The 19,616-nt window shown below is 35.7% G+C and overlaps 1 protein-coding gene across 9 annotated transcripts in view; it reads right to left on the reverse strand.

Moving 5' to 3' along the window:
* The window catches only part of Slc4a10 (solute carrier family 4 member 10), a 446,328-nt gene that overhangs the window by 287,344 nt on the left and 139,368 nt on the right, over nt 1-19,616 (reverse strand). For 6 of the 9 annotated variants that reach the window (XM_070022036.1, XM_070022042.1, XM_070022028.1 and 3 more), the window contains exon 1: nt 4,812-5,011. In XM_070022036.1, coding sequence (XP_069878137.1) covers nt 4,812-4,859 — 48 coding nt within the window. In that variant the 5' untranslated portion in view covers nt 4,860-5,011. Of the gene's footprint in view, nt 1-4,811; nt 5,013-14,171; nt 14,231-19,616 lie in introns of those variants that run through there. The other 3 variants (XM_070021992.1, XM_070021977.1, XM_070022002.1) reach the window with 2 other exon arrangements.

The raw sequence follows: 19,616 nt of genomic DNA on the forward strand, positions 1-19,616 counted from the left end.
CAATACCAAATGCAAGGGAGTACATAGAGTAACAAGAGCTCTCCTTCATTGCTGATATAATTGCAAAAGGTATGGCCACTTCAGAAGATAAGTTGGTGCAATCACACTCATTGATATTTATCCCAAATAGTGGGAAATTTATGTCCACACAATTGAATATAGATGCTTACACCAGTTTTATTAATTGCCAAAACATGAAGGCAAAAAAGATGGCCTTTGGGTGTACCACATTTTTGCGGTATACCCAAATAACAGAATATTATTCAATGCTAAAGAGAAATGAGCTATCCCTGGCTTTCCATGATACATCTTACCCAGGTTGTATTTCTGTCACTCATCCTGAATAAATTATTTTCTTTGGAAAAAAAGAGAAATGAGCTACCAATCCATGAAAGAAACCTAAATGTATATTACTAAGTGAACAAAGCCAATCTGAAAAGACTACATACTGTAAAAATACATCTACACAGAAAAAATTCACTGCAAGCTATTCTTTCTCTATCTCTAAAGAAAAATAACATTGCCCAAAGAGCATAAGACAATTGTTTGTTATTTTTAAAAATGCGTTAAATCTTCAACTATATTTATTTCATCCAAAAATTGAACATAGGGATAAGGATAGAGCTCAATGGTAGAATTTGGCACTCTGCTACTCACTGCTTAGAATTTGTCCTGGAGTCAATTCTAGTACCTCAAAAAGTAATTAAAAGAACAATATTGACTACATAGATTGGTGGTGGTATCTTCCCACACAGCCAAATAACTAAATGTCTTATAGTATATGAAATATGAGAAGGGAAGAGTTGAAGTTTCTTTAGACAACAGAGTTGAGGGTGACACCCACATTTTTCCAACCACTCACATGTTCTAAAGTACTGCTATCTATGTATGTGTCTATTGAGACTTACAAAATAATCATCATGGTTAGAATGAAATTATATCATAGAAGTGTGATTTTATTCAGATCATGCTTTGAGACTCTATTTGTCTCCCATATTTTTCCTAGCTTTCCATCACAAATTATCTATTAGTCTCCCATAGCTTGGCCCAGATTTTTTTCTAACCTTCCATCACAAATTATCCCAATTCTTATGCTGGCCTCAATATTTTAATCACAAATTTTATATAGTAGCCTTTAGATTTACTACCCATTCCTTAGTATCCTATACATTTTATTTCCTATAGTTTCACCATTGTAGTATAAGAATTCAAGTCATGAAAGTAGCAATGAAGACTGCTACTATATAATTCTGCCAATATGTTATCATGTGTAATATGTCTGCTTTATGTTCAAACTATAATTTAAGTTACAATCCAAATAACCACTCAAAAACCAGAAGTGGCTCTGTGGCTTAAATGGTAGAGCATAAGACTTGAGCAAAAATGCTCAGGGACAGTGCTCAGCTCTGAGTTCAAGCCCCACAACCAAAAACAAAACAAACAAACAAAAAAAAAAAAACAAGAAAATTTTAGACATAACACGTATTATTACCAAAACTAGACTACAGCATACTATGGGACTAGAGAAAGGAGGTCCTAACCCTTAAAGTACCAAGATCTACAAAGAGCAATGATGGCTGATCTAGTGAAAAAGAATTCTCTTTGAAGCTTCCTAATAAGGCTTCCAAAATAGGGAGTGTATCGGGGTCTCATCCACCACTCCATTCAGATGAACTTACATAAGAAGTAAACCATGAGAGATTTGTTAAGAATCTTTTCTTTCATTTCACTTCCATCAGAATCAGTACATATAGGCTGGGCTCTGGTCGCTCATGCCTGTAATCCTAGCTATTCAGGAGGCTGAGATCTGAGGATCACGGTTCAAAGCCAGCCCGGGCAAGAAAGTCTGTGAAACTCTTATCTCCAATTAACCACTCAGAAAACTGGAAGTAGTGCTGTAGCTCAAGTTGTAGAGCACCTGCCTTGAGCTGAAAAGCTGAGGGACAGTGCCGAGGCCCAGAGTTCAAGCCCCACAACCAAAAAAAAAAAAAAAAAAAGAATCGGTACATTTATTCATTTGACATACTTGTCCATCTATAATTTCCTTTCTCAATACTTATCGACCTCCTTCTGACTTTTTTTGTACCAGCACTAATCATGGCTTTTAATGGCTCTCCAACCACATGCAAAGTTTCCACAGCAATAACTAAAACCTTTCACATCCTTCCTTCACTGTATAGTCTGATCCTCTGTTGTCTCCCATATTTCCTCTGTCATAGATAGTACTAACGAACAACTTTAATAGGTACATCTAAATTTTATCACAATGTCTATGTTTGACCATTGATAAAATAGAAACTATCTTTTATTCAGCAGTTACCCTAGATGCTATGAACTTCACATAGGTCATTTCATTTATTCATCATAAAACTCAGATAAAATATATCAGTCCTTTCCCCTTGTTCTTAGACCTAACTTTTCTAAGTTACAGAGCAAACAAACAGCAATTCTAGACTTACAAGACTGTGTGCCTAAACACTGTACTCTATTCTGCCTCGCACAAAATTATTTGCAAAGTCATCTAAGTAATTTTCTAAAACAAAGTCCAAAGCAATTTCTTTCTCTTTTCATGTCATACAAATTCTAGTCCAGGAACTATATTAAGCCTCGTGAAGAATAAAATATAAATATATTCATTTTTTTCTAATTTCTGAACTAGTTTTAGAAGGCTTATATTTTAGTTCTGGCTTCATCACTATGTGATCTGACACCATGCTATTCAACTCCATGTACTTCAATGGCTCACCTTTACAATAAAGATAAGGAAATCTCATTTACATAACATACTTTCAGATCTACAAAAGAAAAAAGCAATAAGGGTCATTGGAAAGGTTGAAAACATTATACAAATATTAAAATAGACCAAAAAGGTACCCTCCTTTCTAGTTTTCAGGTTCATCTTTCTTATATTCGGGCCTGTTTTACCATTAAATGTATTATCTGTACTGGTTATTACCCCGTGAAACCAAACTTTCAAAACTGTGGCCTTCAAATTTTTCTACCAGACTTTTTGTAGACCTTTCTTTGTAGCCAAACTTGTGTTTTATTTGTTATTTTAAACCATGAACTGGATGCCCATCTAGCCCAGTAATGTCATCTGTTTCTAAATTCCTCCAGTTAATCCCCATTTGGTCCTAAATCCTTTAACTGTTCCCAACAAGTGACAATCCATAAGCCACATCAAACTGGCTGCAGCCTGCTTTTCTAGGACAAGTTCCAATCCACCATCACCCCTGCCGCCAAAAAGGGGATTTTTCCCCCTTATATTTAATCTTCCTCAAATCTCCATGCTGTAATTCCTGTGTATAGTTACTCTATCTTATCCAGGGAAAATTGTTGCCTAGTATCTACACTTTATTCTGAGCAGCCACAGAACCTTATTAAATGTATTTAATTTATTTTGGTCACATTCAAGTTTGGGAAGACAGATAAATCTTTTATTTTTGTATAATAACTCCACTTTGCACAGAGATATGGCTCTACTTTAAGCAAGCAGGCTCACTGACACACTGGCTTTCCTTCCCTCTCAGATACTACCCCTGCCCTTTATTTGGGCTCCATTCTCCCTGGTGACTTCTGCGTTCTTCCCTTGTCCCTGCTCCCTCCCTGCCTGATCCCAGCGTCCTCAAGAGCACTGGGCATGCTCCATAGCCACAGCTGATTCCGGTGCAATATTTTGCAGCATTTGAGCCGGCAGGAGAGGAAAGGCCCTGAAAACACGGTGGCCCGGAATTTGTTCATCACCCCTACAGTTTTCTGCCATTCAGTGATGTGCTCAAAAACTAGGAATGGACTTGGAAATGGAGCGCTTACTGCCAGTCCCTAGTCTGCTAGGTAGATCACCAAGCTGAGTGACCTAGAGCCGAGAAGCAGCCCCCTGTCGGGTTTGGTGCAGGGAGGGAATTTCTGCTGCTCTGAGCTGTGACAGCGTTGATAGATAGCTGGGAGCTAGCATTTGGCATCTCTGCTGCGTCAAGAAAATACTGAGGTTTTTTCCTCTTTTTTTTTGCCTTGGACACAGCAACCTCAGTTCCTCCAGACTTAAAATGATGTTGCCTGAAGATCTCGAAGGTCTGCGAGCCAGACAGACAAATTGAGAGAAAGACAGGCAAATCAATCACTTACCCAAAAATTAAATCTAGGTAAGGCAGCTTAAGGACCCAGAGATAAACAGATGGGCTATTTGCAAATGACAGTTACGGAACCTTTCAGATGCTCAGATCTGAATCGTGCCTATCCCCCAGAAAACACCTTTTTTGCACAAGAATCATGACAGACATCTCCCTGCGAGAAAGATTGACAGATCAGACACACATACACACAACCCTTTTCCCTGGTTTCTGCAGAAACTAAATCTCTACAGCTGCAATAGCCACAGATTCCCTCACTTCACTGCCAGAGGATGAGATATGGAGAGGAAATTTATCAGGGATTAAGTAGGATAAAAGGGGGCTTGCTTGCGGGGGGCTTTGAGCCACCACTGCACAGCCTAGGAAACGAGACAGGCAGTAACAGACAGGGAGAGAGACATACAACTGCCCCTGCTGCTAAATTCTAGCCATTTCTTCAAACAGCAACAAACGTGAGACATTTCACCACCATAGTGCATCCATATTGAGAAGGGGGGAGGAAATCATGTGCTTTGCTTTATGCATTTCAGTCTCCGGAGATGGGAGGAGACCCCTGTCCATATGTCGTGGGAGCTATTCACCACCCCAAAAGTAAGCTCTCAGCACCTAGCTAGCACACCACTTGCCTGACAGGTTTTGCAGCTAGGCGGTTAATCTATTTGACAGCAGGTTGTCTCTTACCGTAGGCAGCAGCGGCTCCATTTGGGCTCCCTGGTCTTTAATCTCCATGTTCTGTAAAGCCTCTGGAATAAGCACCTTGCTCTGCAGTGTCTTCAGTGTCTTACCCTCAGCACGGCACTCGCTCTGCTTAGTATTCGGATCAGGTAGCTCTGAAGCAGGAGGCAATTGCACACTCCAACTCACCAGAGTCACATGGCTCCTACTCACTCGGGCTGCTGGCCAGGTTTTGCACTGAATGCCTTGGATCTCTGGGCCGGTAAGAGAGATCCCCCAAGCCCTGTATCACTGCCCACACCTGGCTACTTGTATAAAATACAGCCTGCAATGCTGCAATCTAATAGACATTAAGAATTTTACCTGAGATGCTAACTTCTCACACAGGGAAATTCAAACTGGCCCTCCAACCCAATTAGTCTGATTTTGACACCCTGAGGCAATTTATTCCCAGAAAGCCATAAGAGATGTAGTTCAAGTAAGATAATGTTAACACAAAGGTCATCTAGCTGTTCTGCGGTGAGTCCCAAAGTTTTGGGGTTTTTTTTTACTTACTTCTTAGATATTAGTCATCAGAGTTTTATAATTTTCTTTTTTCCCTTCCCACCTCTCCAACTTAACCTACCCCCAGGTGTAAAGTTCATTTTCAACATAGTGTCTTGTACATCTCATTGTTACAATGGGTCAGCCTGTATCCTTATTTCAGCATTTTGTTATTTCCCTTCCCCTCCCCAAACTAGAAAAATGTATGTACAAGATGCAGGGCACCAACATCAAATACAGTGAAAACAGGGGTTATACAATGAGGGAAGAACATACAAAAGAAACAAAAAAAAAAAACTCACACAGTACATTATAAGTACATTAAAAACAACATCAATAAAGATAAAAACCTCTTGTGTCCCTATCTTGGGGTTCAAGAGTCTCGAAGTTTTTTTAAACCAGGTAAGACAACCTCAAAATTGGTATTAATTTAATTAATTTAACTAGTGAGGTGGAACCCTTCACTAACATTGAAGATTTTATTGACTCAGTAAAAGTTGAACAGATCTTTTCAATATTTGAAACACTTTAGTAAGTCAGAAACTATTAAAAATATTATTTTCTGTGATTTTCTCCAAAAGAAAAGACTGGGACAGAAAACATTTTGATAGTTGCACTAATTAAAATACTAAAGCAGCTTGAAAAGATAATGACTCTGACGCAAGTAGTCTAAGCATATAACCTTTTGGTTTAAAAGACTCAGGAAAGAATAAGGGATTACCTAAATAATCCACTTGGAGAAAAGGAGTCAGTGAAGCTTTTTTTTTTAAAATAGGAAAAGGTAGTTGATTATGGAGTTACTTAGTTTCTACATACACTTTCTTTTTTTTTTGGTGGGGGGGGGGGGTGGGAAACCTGGTCGTGAGGCCTGAATTCTGGGCCTGGGCGCTGTCCCTCAGCTCTTCAGCTCAAGGCTAGCACTCTACCACTTGTGCCACTTCCAGCTTTTTTTCTTTTTGCTTATGTGGTGCTGAGGAATCGAACCCAGGGCCTCATGCATGCAAGGCAAGCACTCTACCACTGAGCCACCTTCCCAGCCCCATTAGTTTCTACATATATTTTCTAAAGTTAGTTGTGAGGATTTTTTTTTTCTTACAGTGTTGGAAACACAGGCCAGGGCTTTGCACATGCTACACAAGCACATGCTACTGAGCTATGTCCCTAGTCTCTGGCTTTTTTGAGACAAAGACTCATTATGTAGCTCAGGCTAGTCTTGAACCTCACAATCTTCCTACCTCCACCAGGGCTTCAGTCTAAGAGTATAAAGATTACAAAAGCTTTACAGGTTAAAAAAGAATGACTGAAAATGATGAAGATAGTTTATCAAAAAATAATTCACCAAAGTTTTTAAATCTTTAATCTGCAGAAGTTAATATTAGATCTTAGTAACAATATGCCACAATAATGTTTGTTGCAGGTGGAATTATAACTAACTTTTATATGCTTTTCATTCTGAGTACAATTCTTACAATAAACTTGCATTATTTGATAAGAAAATATTTCTTTTTTGTGCACTATTACTGGAGCTTGAACTCAAGTTTTAGGCAGTGTCCTTTAGCTTTTCCGCTCAAGGCTGGCACACTACCACTTGAACCACAGCTCCACTCCCTGATTTTTGCTGGTTAATTGGAAATAAGTCTCACAGAATTTTCTGCCCAAGAAGGAAAGTCTTAAACCAAGATCATCAGATCTCGGCCTCCTGAGTAGCTGGAATCACAGGCCTGAGGTCCCCCCTCCCCAGTTACAGTATTTCTTTTTTATATGACATAATTGTTAATATATTTGAGAAATTGCTTTTGTATATAGTACAGTGAGATAATATGAAAAACTTAAATACCAAATTACATAACAAGAAATTAATTGCTTGGGAAACAATTTGACTTTCTAACACAGACTGATGAATAAGAGTTCCCATTCAAATGATCATAACCAACAATCACAATTTATTGGAATAAAAATGTCAACTTCTCTTTAGGAAGGTTATTTTCATCCAGTTAAGCAGCCCTAACTCAACTAATTTATATTTCTTCTAAATGCATTTAAATTTAACTAGAAGATTCTTTCTTCCAAGTTACTTAAATCATTTCAATTAGTATTTTCCATCAATATATATTATTTAACCATGGGGGCACTTTGCTAGAACAACCATTACTCAAGTGCTTGCTAGATGCCAAACTTATACTTCTATCAGTATAATAGGCTGCAACAGCAGGCCCTCTACTTCTAAAAATCAAAAAAGCCCATATATTTTTGTGGGTGGCTGATTAAATGAGCCTAGAAAAAATAGTAGAGGGGTTAAAGGCCTGACTCAAATTATAGAGCATCTGTCTATCAAACATGATGGCCCCTGAGTTCAATCCCCAGTACTGCCAAAAAGAAAAAGAAAGAAAAGGAAAAAAGAGAAAAAAATGGTCTACATTTCACCTACAATTTTATAAACTATCTTAGAATTAATACCAATTGACTTGAGATCACTTACTAAAAATTGGGAAATAAAATTTAATAATACCAGTAAGGAAAGTATTACTAGTTAGTGGTAAAATTTTTACTAAGAAACTTGGTTAGCAAGTTTTGGTCAGGAGAGAATTAGCTGAGGATATACTATCTAAAATTATTCCAAGGTATGTTTTATATTTCTCCCAGCCTAAAGGTTTTTGTACTACAGAAAAAATTTCCTTAGAGCTTAGATGGTTAAATATAGGTTCCTTTTTAGCCTACTCTTATTTAGAAATTAAATCGTATTAGTCCAACTTGACTGTCATGATTTCAAGTATCACATTAAGTATTATATGACTGAATTTGTCCAAGGAACTAAATGTTCTGTATACACAAGAAAACGATAATAATCTTGACTTTCATTCAGCCCATCCTACTATGTGTGAGTTACAATGCTCACAATTCTACTTCCTGTCATACCCAGTAATATTAAAGTGGAATTTTTCCTCTCTGAACAATGAAATAAAAGTAGGGATCGGCTATAAGCCAACAACACAGACAGAGAAATTACAGAGCACTGAAAAGAAATGCCAGCTTCCTCTCCAGCTACTCACATTGTGACCAATTGGAAGGAACACAGCCACCATGGTGTGATTCCTCCTTTGATTCACCCTACATCCTCCAACTCTTGCTGACCTCAATTTGATCTAATTTCCCAAGTGTACAAGTCAGCATGGACTCAATGTACTTTCGGTTCTTACCTCCTTTTGCTATTTTAAGCCCTGGGCGTTAAGATATGCACATTAATACAATGTTTATCTTAGAGAATTATACATTTAATATTGATTGCATTTGAAGAAATCACTGATTTCTAAAGGTTCTACCAACTCTGGTAGGAAAAGAAAGATTTAAATAGTTTTTAGTCCTGTTTTTTTTTTTTTCACTATTGAATTTCTGAATTAGGTCTCAAAGTCCTTTGTTTTGACCTTTTGTTAATATAAAACACTGAACATTAAGTTGGCAGTGATTTTTCAAAATATATTCTGGGCATTATTACAGTGTTACTGGCAATATTAAGTGTTCAAGATTACTATTTCACAAAAATTATTGTTTTTCCTGTGAAAATGTATCACAGCAAAATTTGTATCATTTACTTATATTTTATCCCTCTTTGTCTTTGTCCTTTGGGACAAATTTGGAAGATACTTCAAAAGTTTTAGTTGAAGTTGACCAAATCAAGAGATACAAAAAATTAAAAGGGCCTGGGAAGTTGGCTCAATAGTAGAGTGCTTGCCTTGCATGCATGAGGCCCTGGGTTTGATTTCTCAGCACTGTCGCACTGTGGCTCAAGTGGTAGGGCGCTAGCCTTGAGCTGAAGAGCTGAGGGACAGCACCCAGGCCCAGAGTCCAGCCCCCACACCAACAAAAAAAATTAATAATTCTATTGAACACCATAAAAAAAGTAAGGGTGCCCATTCTAGAAACTTAGCATGCAATAAAAGACCCACTTGAGAAATACTGTAGTGTAAAAGTGGCAAATCATATTTAACAGATTTTTGGGGGCACCAACCTGGTAGTGATTCTAGCCAACAACTATCAGGGAAAAAAATACATGAAAAAAAAGTAATTAGGGAACCTATTATAATATTGAGCAAATGTTCAGGTTTAAGGAGTCTTCCAATTCTCACTTTGCTTAGATTATGACTGCTTTTCCCAATTGTGAGAACCTGATTTTTACTTTTTTGCCCCCATTTTCTCAAGGGAAACTGCATGGACTACTTCCTAAGCAGAGGGCTAAAACAACATCATAAGCCAATTTAACTCAATTCAGTAAAAACTTGAGTACTTGCCATGCAAGTAGTAACCACGTAAAAACAAGTAAGACATACCAGATAAGCAGAAAAGGTCAAAAGCTATGTATATAAGACCACATAAGATGACGTTAAATGAAATGAAATCCTAGATAGGGACACAAGAAGTTTTATCGTTGTCACTGTTTTTTTGTTTGTTTTTTGCTTATTATTTAATTTTTATATTTTATTGTAAAATTAGTGTACAGAGGGGTTACAATTACATGAGTAAGATGAGTACATTTGCTATTGAGCATTGTTACCTCCTCCTTTGTTTTTCCCCTACTATCTCTTCCCTCCCTACTTCCCCAAATCTCCACTCCCCCTCCCCCAGGTTGTAAAGTTCATTTTCAACATAGTATCTTGTACATCTCATTGTTACAATGGGTCAACCTGTGTCCTTGTTTCAGCATTTTCTTATTTCCCTTCCCCTCCCCAAATTAGAAAAATGTATGTACAAGATGCAGGGTACCGACATCAAATACAGTCACAACAGGGGTTATACCATGGGGGAAGAACATACAAAAGAAACAAAAGAATCACATAGTGCATTATAAGTATGTTAAAAACAATAGTAAGAAAGAAAAAACCACTTGTGTCCCTGTCTTGGGGTTCATTTTGCTTAACATCATCTTATATGGTCACATGTACATAGCTTTTGACCTTTTCTGCTTGTCCTATACATATACTAATTATTGCAAATAAGGGAAACCATGGGACCTATATTTCTTTGGGCCTGGCTTGCTTCACTTAATATAAATTTTTCCAAGTCTTTCCATTTCCTAACAAATGGGCAAAGTCAATGTATATCTATATATACCACATTTTCTTGATCCATTCATCTACTAAGGGGCATCTGCGTTGGTTCCATATCTTAGCTATGGTAACTAATGCTGCGATAAACATAGTTGGTGTTGTGTCACTATTGTTTTTAATGTACTATGTGATTTTTTGTTTCTTTTGTATGCTCTTCCCCCATGGTATAACCCCTGTTGTCACTGTATTTGATGTCAGTACCCTGCATCTTGTATATACATTTTTCTAATTTGGGGAGGGGAAGGGAAATAACAAAATGCTGAAATAAGGATACAGGTTGACCCATTGTAACAATGAGATGTACAAGACATTATGTTGAAAACAAACTTTACAGTTTGGGGTGGGGGGAGGGGAGGAAAGAGTTGAGGAGGTAGGGAGGGAAGGGATGGTAAGGGAAAAACAAAGGAGAGGGTTACAATACTGGATAGAAAATGGACTCATTACCTTACTCATGTAACTATAACCCCTCTGTACAGTATCTTTACAATAAAAAATTTTTTTTAAAGATAAGGCACAGTTTAGAGAAGAAATAAAATATCTGACAAAGTAGATAAAGTTTTTAAAAATGTACAAAAGCAAAGTATAAAATAAAATTACTCTGGCTATTTTTATTATCATTAAGTGGTTGTCGAAAGGAGTTTCAATTCAACATGTCAACTTATAAAAATAATGTAAGTTTCTTTTTTCCGTGGTAAGTCTTGAACTTGGGCTTGGGCTATCCCTGAGTTCTTTTGCTCAACGATAGCACTCTGCCACTTTAAACCACAGCTCCACTTCCAGTTTTCTGGTGATTAATTAGAAATGAAAGGCTCACAGACTTTCCTGCCTTTGAACCAAGATTCTCAGATCTCAGTCTCCTGAGTAGCTAGGATTACAAGCGTGAGCCACCAGTGCCTGGTCAGAAAAATTTATGTTGATCAGCACCACCCTTTCCATCATTCCCCCATCCCACTTATTCAACCCCAGTCTATCTTCCCAAGTTACCGGGTCCCATTTTCATCTAAGTACCTTGAATATTATGACTATTCACTCACCCTTCCTCTCTCCACTTGTCTGTCTCCCTCCCCTTGAGCTCTACCCTCTCTGAAAAAAAAAATGCTTCAGTTTCCTGTTCAATATTTTGTTAAACTGTTAGCCGTTTCAAAGAGTTATATACAATGGAATTCTATGCTTCTATCAGAAAGAATGACACTGCCCCATTTGTAAGAAAATGGGAAGAGCTGAAAAAATCATATTAAGTGAAGTAAGCCAGAACTGAAGAAACATAGGTCCCATGGTTTGCTTTATTTGCAATAATTAGTACATGTCTAGGATAATTTAGCAGATGAGCAGACTAGCTCAATAGCTATGTACATATGATCATATAAGATGATGCTAAGCAAAATGAATTCAAAGACATGAGCACAAGAGGTTTATCTTTGTTGTCATTATTTTTATTTTTGTTTCTTTTGTATGTTCTTACCCTATGGTATATCGCCTGTTGTCATTGTACTTTATTTTGGTACCCTGTTATTGTATATACATTTATCTGAATTAGGGTAGGGAAGGGGAACAACAGAATGATGAGACAAACAACCAATGCAACAGCGATATACACAAGACAATTTGTTGGAAATGATGTATACAACTTGGGAGTAGGGAGGGAGAGAAAGTATGAGAAAAATGAGGGAAGGGGTAGGTAACAAGTTTGACAAGAAATGTACTTATTACCTTACTTATATAACTATAAACCCTCTGTACATCACCTTGACAATAAAAAAGAATCATTTAATAGTATGCACAAAATAAGCTCAAAAACTAAAAACTAAAAGTTATACCATTGGAATCTTCCCCTGCATATATCATACTTTAGTCAATTTATTTGTGTAGATAAGCATATGATCCTGTATTTGTTTCCATATTTGTTAATAATTTAGATCTAACTTCCATATATAAGAGAAAATGTGCATCCATTATCTCCCTGAGTCTGAATTATTTCATGTAACATGAGTTTTCCATGTCCATTCATTATTACTAACTTTTAATCACATTTTATCACCTTTGCTACAGAGATTTAAAATCCTTAAGGGATTTTTTTTCTGTTGAAAAAATCCAATTTTCCCTTTCTTGTCATGTAAACAAGAAGGATATGCATGCTTCAACTTATTACTTCTCCAATTATCAGCCTTTATGCCTAATTATCACTGTCTTTGCTAAATGGTCCTGAATGTATCATTTCTATTCCTAACTTGAAAATAATCAATATCACACTTATTATAGAGTTAATCTCATGACAAAATAATTCCTAGCTGATCATTTCTAGACCAACTTATACCACAATAATCACTGTTCATATGTCCCATGTGTGAATTTTACTATACATTCTGAAATAATGATAAACAAAAATAATGTGTTTACTATGTAGTTTGCCCTTGTTCAATAATGATGATAAATGTCATAGGGAAAATATCATAAGGAAAAAAGAAGAATTATCTGACATTTTTTTTCTTTCTCTCTTCATCTGCAAACCAAGATTTAGCTAATAGAGAAAGAGCACACCACCATTTCTCAAGGATGTCCACAAATCCCTTTTTCACTCTCAATTTTTTACTTTCCACCATGCCTGAGAACTGTTTCATATGAACAGTCTGGATCTACTCTTTTAATATTGTTATTATTTGAAAACAGAGTGTGTGGATTTAGACTTCTTAAACTTAAAATAGCATTTGCTACTGCATCATCCATTTCTGAGATATTAAACACCAAGAATTAAATGAAGAAATGCAAGTTACTTAAATGCATGATAAAAACTGGGTTCAGATTAAAAACAGCCATAACATTTGCTCCTTTTACATAAAAATTTCAGTCATGTTTTGGTATATTCAAGGGTTTGTAACTATTCCAGTATTTAGTTCCTGAATATTTCTATCATCCCAAATAGCAGTCTATCACCATTTTCTCCTGTCTCCACCTCTGGCCACCACAAATCTATGTGTGTGTGTGTGTGTGTGTGTGTGTGTGTGTGTGTGTGTGTGTGTGTGTGTGTGTGTGTGTGTGTGTGTGTGCGCATGCGCGCATGCGGGCTCACACACATGCACATATATATACATAAATATATGCACATATAGTATATATTTGGGGTTAGTCTTGGAATTTCATGTAAATATTATCCTATAATGTACAACCTATGTCTCTTCTTTTTTACCTAGGATGTTTTCAAGATTTATCTGTATCTTTTATCAACATTTCACTATTTCATCCAAAACATATAATATTCCACCATAAGGATATACCACACTTTGCTTTCCCATTGACTCAATGTACATTTGAGTTTTGAATATTATGAATATTATAAATAACACTACTATGAATATCTATATGCTCATTTTGGTGCAGACATGTTTTCAGTTCTTTTGGAACAGAAAAACAAAAAAAATTGTCTTACTTTAGTATCAGTATAATAGGATAAATTGATCTAGTGAAATTTGCTCTTTTGTTTCTGGTAAGAAAATTAATTTTGATGAATGTCACTTCTCAGGAACACAATGATCTCATAAATCAAAAAAGGCAAACAAAAAGTGACTTATTCATTTATTGGATGTTTACCAAATAATTTCTATGGGGCCAATCATGTGCAAGGTACTGGAAAAGCAAAGCACCCACTCTCAAGGAGCTCTCAGTGTAGAAAGGAGTTAAGCAATCAGACATGTGTGATAGATATACAAAAGAAACAAAAACATACCTCATCCAAATGAGTGAAGGTAGGAGATGTCAGTGAATATTTCCCAATGGAAATGGTATCTGAAATCAAATCAAAAGTACTGTAAATGGTTTGCCATATATGCATCTGCATGTCAAGCAGATGCAAGAAGAACATTACTAGTAGATGGAGTATCATACATAAAAATGCAGAAAGCATTATTATGAATCATAATGTATGAATATAAATACTTGCTGTTACTCAATATAGAGTTCAGAAGCCAGAATAGCTTAGTATTTGTTTCTAGTTTTTTTTCTTCCCCTTCCCCTCCTGAAATCAGATAAACTTACATACAATGCAAAGGGTACAGAAATCATAAACAACAACAAAAGGGGGAAAAACAGAAGAAAAATGAACATAGATGAAACTAATATATGAATTGGTTGTAAACATTACTTTAGATTGAATATTAAACTGTATTCAGAAGCATTTTTTATCAAGTCAGACTGAAAAGATAATAAAAGAATAATTTATGCAATTCAGAAAACCCTGAAATCCCATCTATAAAACATATGTTATAACTTTGAATACTCAAAAATTAAGAACCAGGGCTGGGAAGGTGGCTCAGTGGTAGAGCACTTGCCTTGCATGCATGAGGCCCTGGGTTCGATTCCTCAGCACCCCATAAGCAAAAAGAAAAAAGCCGGAAGTGGCGCTGTGGCTCAAGTGGTAGAGCACTAGCCTTGAGCTGAAGAGCTGAGGGACAGCGCCCAGGCCCAGAGTTCAGGCCCTACGACCGGACCCCCCCCACAAAAAAATTAAGAACCATTCCATTTAAATCACTGTTGAAAGATGAGTAGATTTATAAAAATGACTTTATATAATGAAATAGTATAATCAGTTAGCAATTTCCAAGGAAAACAGGTACCTTAGAGGTAAGTATTTTAAAAAATTCATCCATGGGAAATTTACATCGAAATAATCTCAGATACTTTTTGATACCAAGTCCCACATCAGTTACAATAGATTCAAGTTTATTGAGTTAGAGTGAGTATAGGTATTCTGTGTTTTAAATAAGAAATTCTGATACACTTGGCCTATGTATCACTTGCCCAAATTTAATTTACATGCTTTCTGCCACTCTAACCATAGCACCTCATCTTTCTTGAAAGAAAAACACTTGGCCTAAATACCTATTATAATATAGCAGACAACATATAACACTATATAGTATATATTTTAAATAAACTAACATGACATCTATTCTTTGACAACAAAAATTTACCAAGTATTTAGTGTTAACAATATTTCAAGTATTGTGCCAGTTGTTTTTATAACTATTCAATTTACCCCTCATACTAACGCTAAAAAATATATATTCTATGTCCGCTGATACATTCAAAATCTTCAGCACAATGAAATGAAATAGCTCACTAAACTTTACACAATGATAAGCAGCAGTCAGAATTCAAACCCAGAATATCTGCTCCAAAGCACTTACACTTTGCATTATGCTATAACTGTCTAATTCATTCAGGTTGCCAAATGAAATGTTTATACCAATTCTAATTTCCACAAAAAAGAGCTTCATATCCAATAGATAGCTATATAGATAGATATAGCTTATATATTATAGATTATGTAGCATATGTTATATACTATACATGTTATATATACCATATATGTTGCATGTTATATATGTGAGATATATAGAGATAGATACTTGGTCAAGTAAAGTCAAAAATGAATATTTCTATCATCAATGGTGCAGGCAAATGCTGCTGTACATTCAGGCTTCTTTAAGTTCATTCAAAATGACTGAGGAAGAAGCACATGCTCCCACTTCTTAACAGAAAAATAACCGTGGTACTAACTACTATGTCAGGGTGAGAAATTCTGCTTCATGATGTGGCTTGAGCTAGGTGGTTTGTTTTTCATTAGCCACACAAATAGCATTCTTTCCTCATTCTTCTCTTTATTCTATATGCATGAAAATCACAGGTTAATTCTGATTTAGTGTCAACATGAAACTATTTTTAAGACTTTTTAAAAGTTCGTTTTTATATGCATATCAAATGTGTGCCACATACTATTCTTAGACCTTTGGTTGAGGCAAGATCTCAATAAGTCACAAACTTACAACTGAGAAGTCACAAGAATGACAGCAATACAGTGTGACCAAGCCTATAACACAGACACTGTAGAAATGCAGTGCACGAGAAGGCATTTTAATTTAAAGTGAGATAGGTAATATCTATCTAATGCTTACTATGTAGCAGCTACTTTCATAGGCACTTATTATATCAAGGTATAGTCTTACGATGTAGGTATTTTCCCCCATTTGGGAAATATCAGGACTGAGATTCAAGTCCATACAAACTGGCTTAACTCTTCCTTTTAGCTCCACATGCACTCCTCATAGTGGGGAAAGCACAGGGTTGGAATTCCTTGTCCCTAAGTAGCTTTGAAATGATAAAATGACAACTCACTTGAGGCTTTTATGGCTTAAATAAGAAACTTGGACTAAGTGCTATATTCTCCACTTGCAGAATACTGAAATAGGTAAAATTGACAACTGGTTCAAATTCAAGCCACAAAACTAATTGGTGGAAAATCTTGAACAAATAAGTCAACTATTTCAAGTCTCAGTTTCTAAACCATTCCACAGGTTATTACAAACAAAAAAAAGTTTCCAGAGTTTCTAAGTATGACACATATTCATAAATCTAAAAACAAAATTAAGAAGTCTTCCAGTATTATGCCTTTACAATAACCAGTTCGGTCAAACAACTGTTTCTCCTACTTTTCTCCTCTATTGAGTTTTTTTAATAAGGGTGCCTTTATTGGTAAAACTAAATGTACAGATGAAGTATTTATTTTTATGTCCATTCACTCATTCATTCATTCATTTGGAGTTAATGAGTTAACAGGTACACCATGTGCTAAATAAATAGATAATACAAAGATAAACAAGATGTTAAGACTATAAAGATAATAAAATAGAGCAAACCCTCCAAGAATTTTCATTGTGCTTCTTCATGAGTGCAAGTTAACCAGCTAGGTATATTGGTACAGGCCTGTAACCCCAGCTATGCAGAAGGAACAAGTAAGAGGATCACTCTCTGAGACCATCCCAAGATAAATAAATAAATTTAAATAAATAAAGCAAAGTAAAGCAAAATGGACTGGAATGTATCTCAAGTAGTAGAACACAAAGGCCATGAGTTTAAGGCCCAGTACTACCACCCTGCCACCCCTAAGAAGAAAAAAGAAGGAGAAGAATAAAATAACAGTGAATGAAAACAGACTTTCCATGTGTTAGAGTGTATGTCTAACTTGCAAGACTTTGAGTTCAATTCAGCAACAAGAAAGAAAGAAAGAAAGAAAGAAAGAAAGAAAGAAAGAAAGAAAGAAAGAAAGAAAGAAAGAAAGAAAGAAAGAAAGAAAGAAAGAAAGGAAGAAAGGAAGGAAGGAAGGAAGGAAGGAAGGAAGGAAGGAAGGAAGGAAGGAAGGAAGGAGGAGGAAGGAAGGGAGGGAGGGAGGAAGGAAGGAAGGAAGGAAGGGAGGGAGGGAGCGATAGGCTCTGTGATCAGGAATGTCAGCTAATATATGTGTGAAATTTGAGCACATTTCTTGAACTCTTGGAGTATCAATTCTCTAAAACTAAAGTGATAAAAGAACTAGTGCAGCATGATTCTGACAATTAAATCAGTTACTACAAATTGAAGCACTTATCATACTATCTATTAAATGGTAATTCAGAATAAAAGAGTGGCTATAATATGTCTGAATGCAAAAGGCCAGGTTAGGACTGGAAATATTTCTAAGTGCAAATGATGTTTCTTTAAAAAGTCATATGGAGTTAAGAGAAATCAATGAATACATCTCTGAAGAAATGCCAATATTTAACACCCTTGATACTTTTCATTGATATACTCATTATACTGTTTTCATTTGTTTTGAGTCCAAGTATATAATTCTAAAATAATTTTTCCAGTAAACCTATTTCAATAAATATTTCAAGAAATATTCTTAAAGTCTGTTCTTATTTCTTTATCTGTATGAATCTGTTAATACTCTATCGGTTTATTTCAAATTTTCTAGAAAACTGTAATTACACGTTAGGGAAAGAATGTTTTAAAATTAGTATATATTATGGTCACATGTAGCTTTTATTGTAAAACTATACTTTAATATATAAGTATTCTATTTTCAGTAAATCAGTCTACTAAAAACAAATTTAGACTATTACTAACCCATTAGAGAAACTTTCCTAATTACAATAAAAATTACTTCTTTTCAACAAATTATTGGCTATATAGAGGGATTTTATTATAACATTCACATATATGTATACACTGTCCCCTGATCTAATTCATCCTATTGCACTCTCTTTAACCTTGACACTTCTTAAAACAAACCGTTTTCATTGTTTGATTTTTTTTTCATTTTTCACACCTTTCATTGCCAGATACTTAGTATTTTCCATCCTAGGAACTAGAGAGGAATAAAGCATTGAAAACTACTGGTACAGAGAAAGAAAAATAGGGCAAAAAATAAACAGATAGATGAGTAAAACATAGAATATGAATGCTTTGAATAGTGAATGCTTTGAAGAAACACCAAGCATAATAGGAGAATTGGGTGTCTGGATTTCCAGTGTTACAGTCCCAAAAAAAAAAAAAAGCTTACTGAGGTGATATTTGAGGAAATACCTGAGGACAATGAGGTGAAAAACAAGGATTCTATTTGGATGAAACAGTTTTTCCAGAAAAAGAGAAAAAGTGGGAGAAGAAACAAATGTGTTTTCACAGGTAGAGAGTTATGAAAGTATTTGCAGAGGATTATGGTATATAACAGAAAGAAAGAGATGAAAAATGGCATTTCCACTAACCAAGACAGCTGAATTGTGAGAGTGGGACTTATATTTAGCAATAATTAAGTCATTGGGGGAATTTCACAAGTGCAGGTCAATGATGTAGTAGAGAGAATTTAAAGAGGAAAGAGATTGGCATATGGACAATTACACTCCAGAAGGTTGGAAAAGAAGAGAAAAGAATTAGAATCAGAGCTGAAGAAAGAATTAGGCTGAGAACCAGGAATGTAGTTCAAGTTCCAGAGCATTTGTCTAGTAAATGTGAGGCCCTGAGTTCAAACCCCAGCACCATGAAAACAAAAGAAAAGAAAGAAAAGTGCCTCAATGAAAAGTTGTTCACTTGGTGAACTATTCAAGATGCCATTAGTTATTTCACCATATCCTTCCAAGTCTTTCCTTTTTCTTCCTTTCCTGTGAGTAGCAAGTTAGAAAGGAATAAAGTTTAGTTGATTCATTCAATATATATTACAACCGTGTAACAATAATGCCTCCATTTACAAGAACATGTGTAAAATAAGCTGCAGATCTTTTTTTGTCAAAGGGGAAGGTAGATCAGTCACTGGGGAAAGAATTTAGTGATTTGATCAGCAATAAATAACTGCTATTTCCTT

Source organism: Dipodomys merriami, unplaced genomic scaffold (genome assembly GCF_024711535.1).
Source record: "Dipodomys merriami isolate MVZ:Mamm:240054 unplaced genomic scaffold, mDipMer1.0.p SCAF_1, whole genome shotgun sequence".
Taxonomy (NCBI): Eukaryota; Metazoa; Chordata; class Mammalia; order Rodentia; family Heteromyidae; genus Dipodomys; species Dipodomys merriami.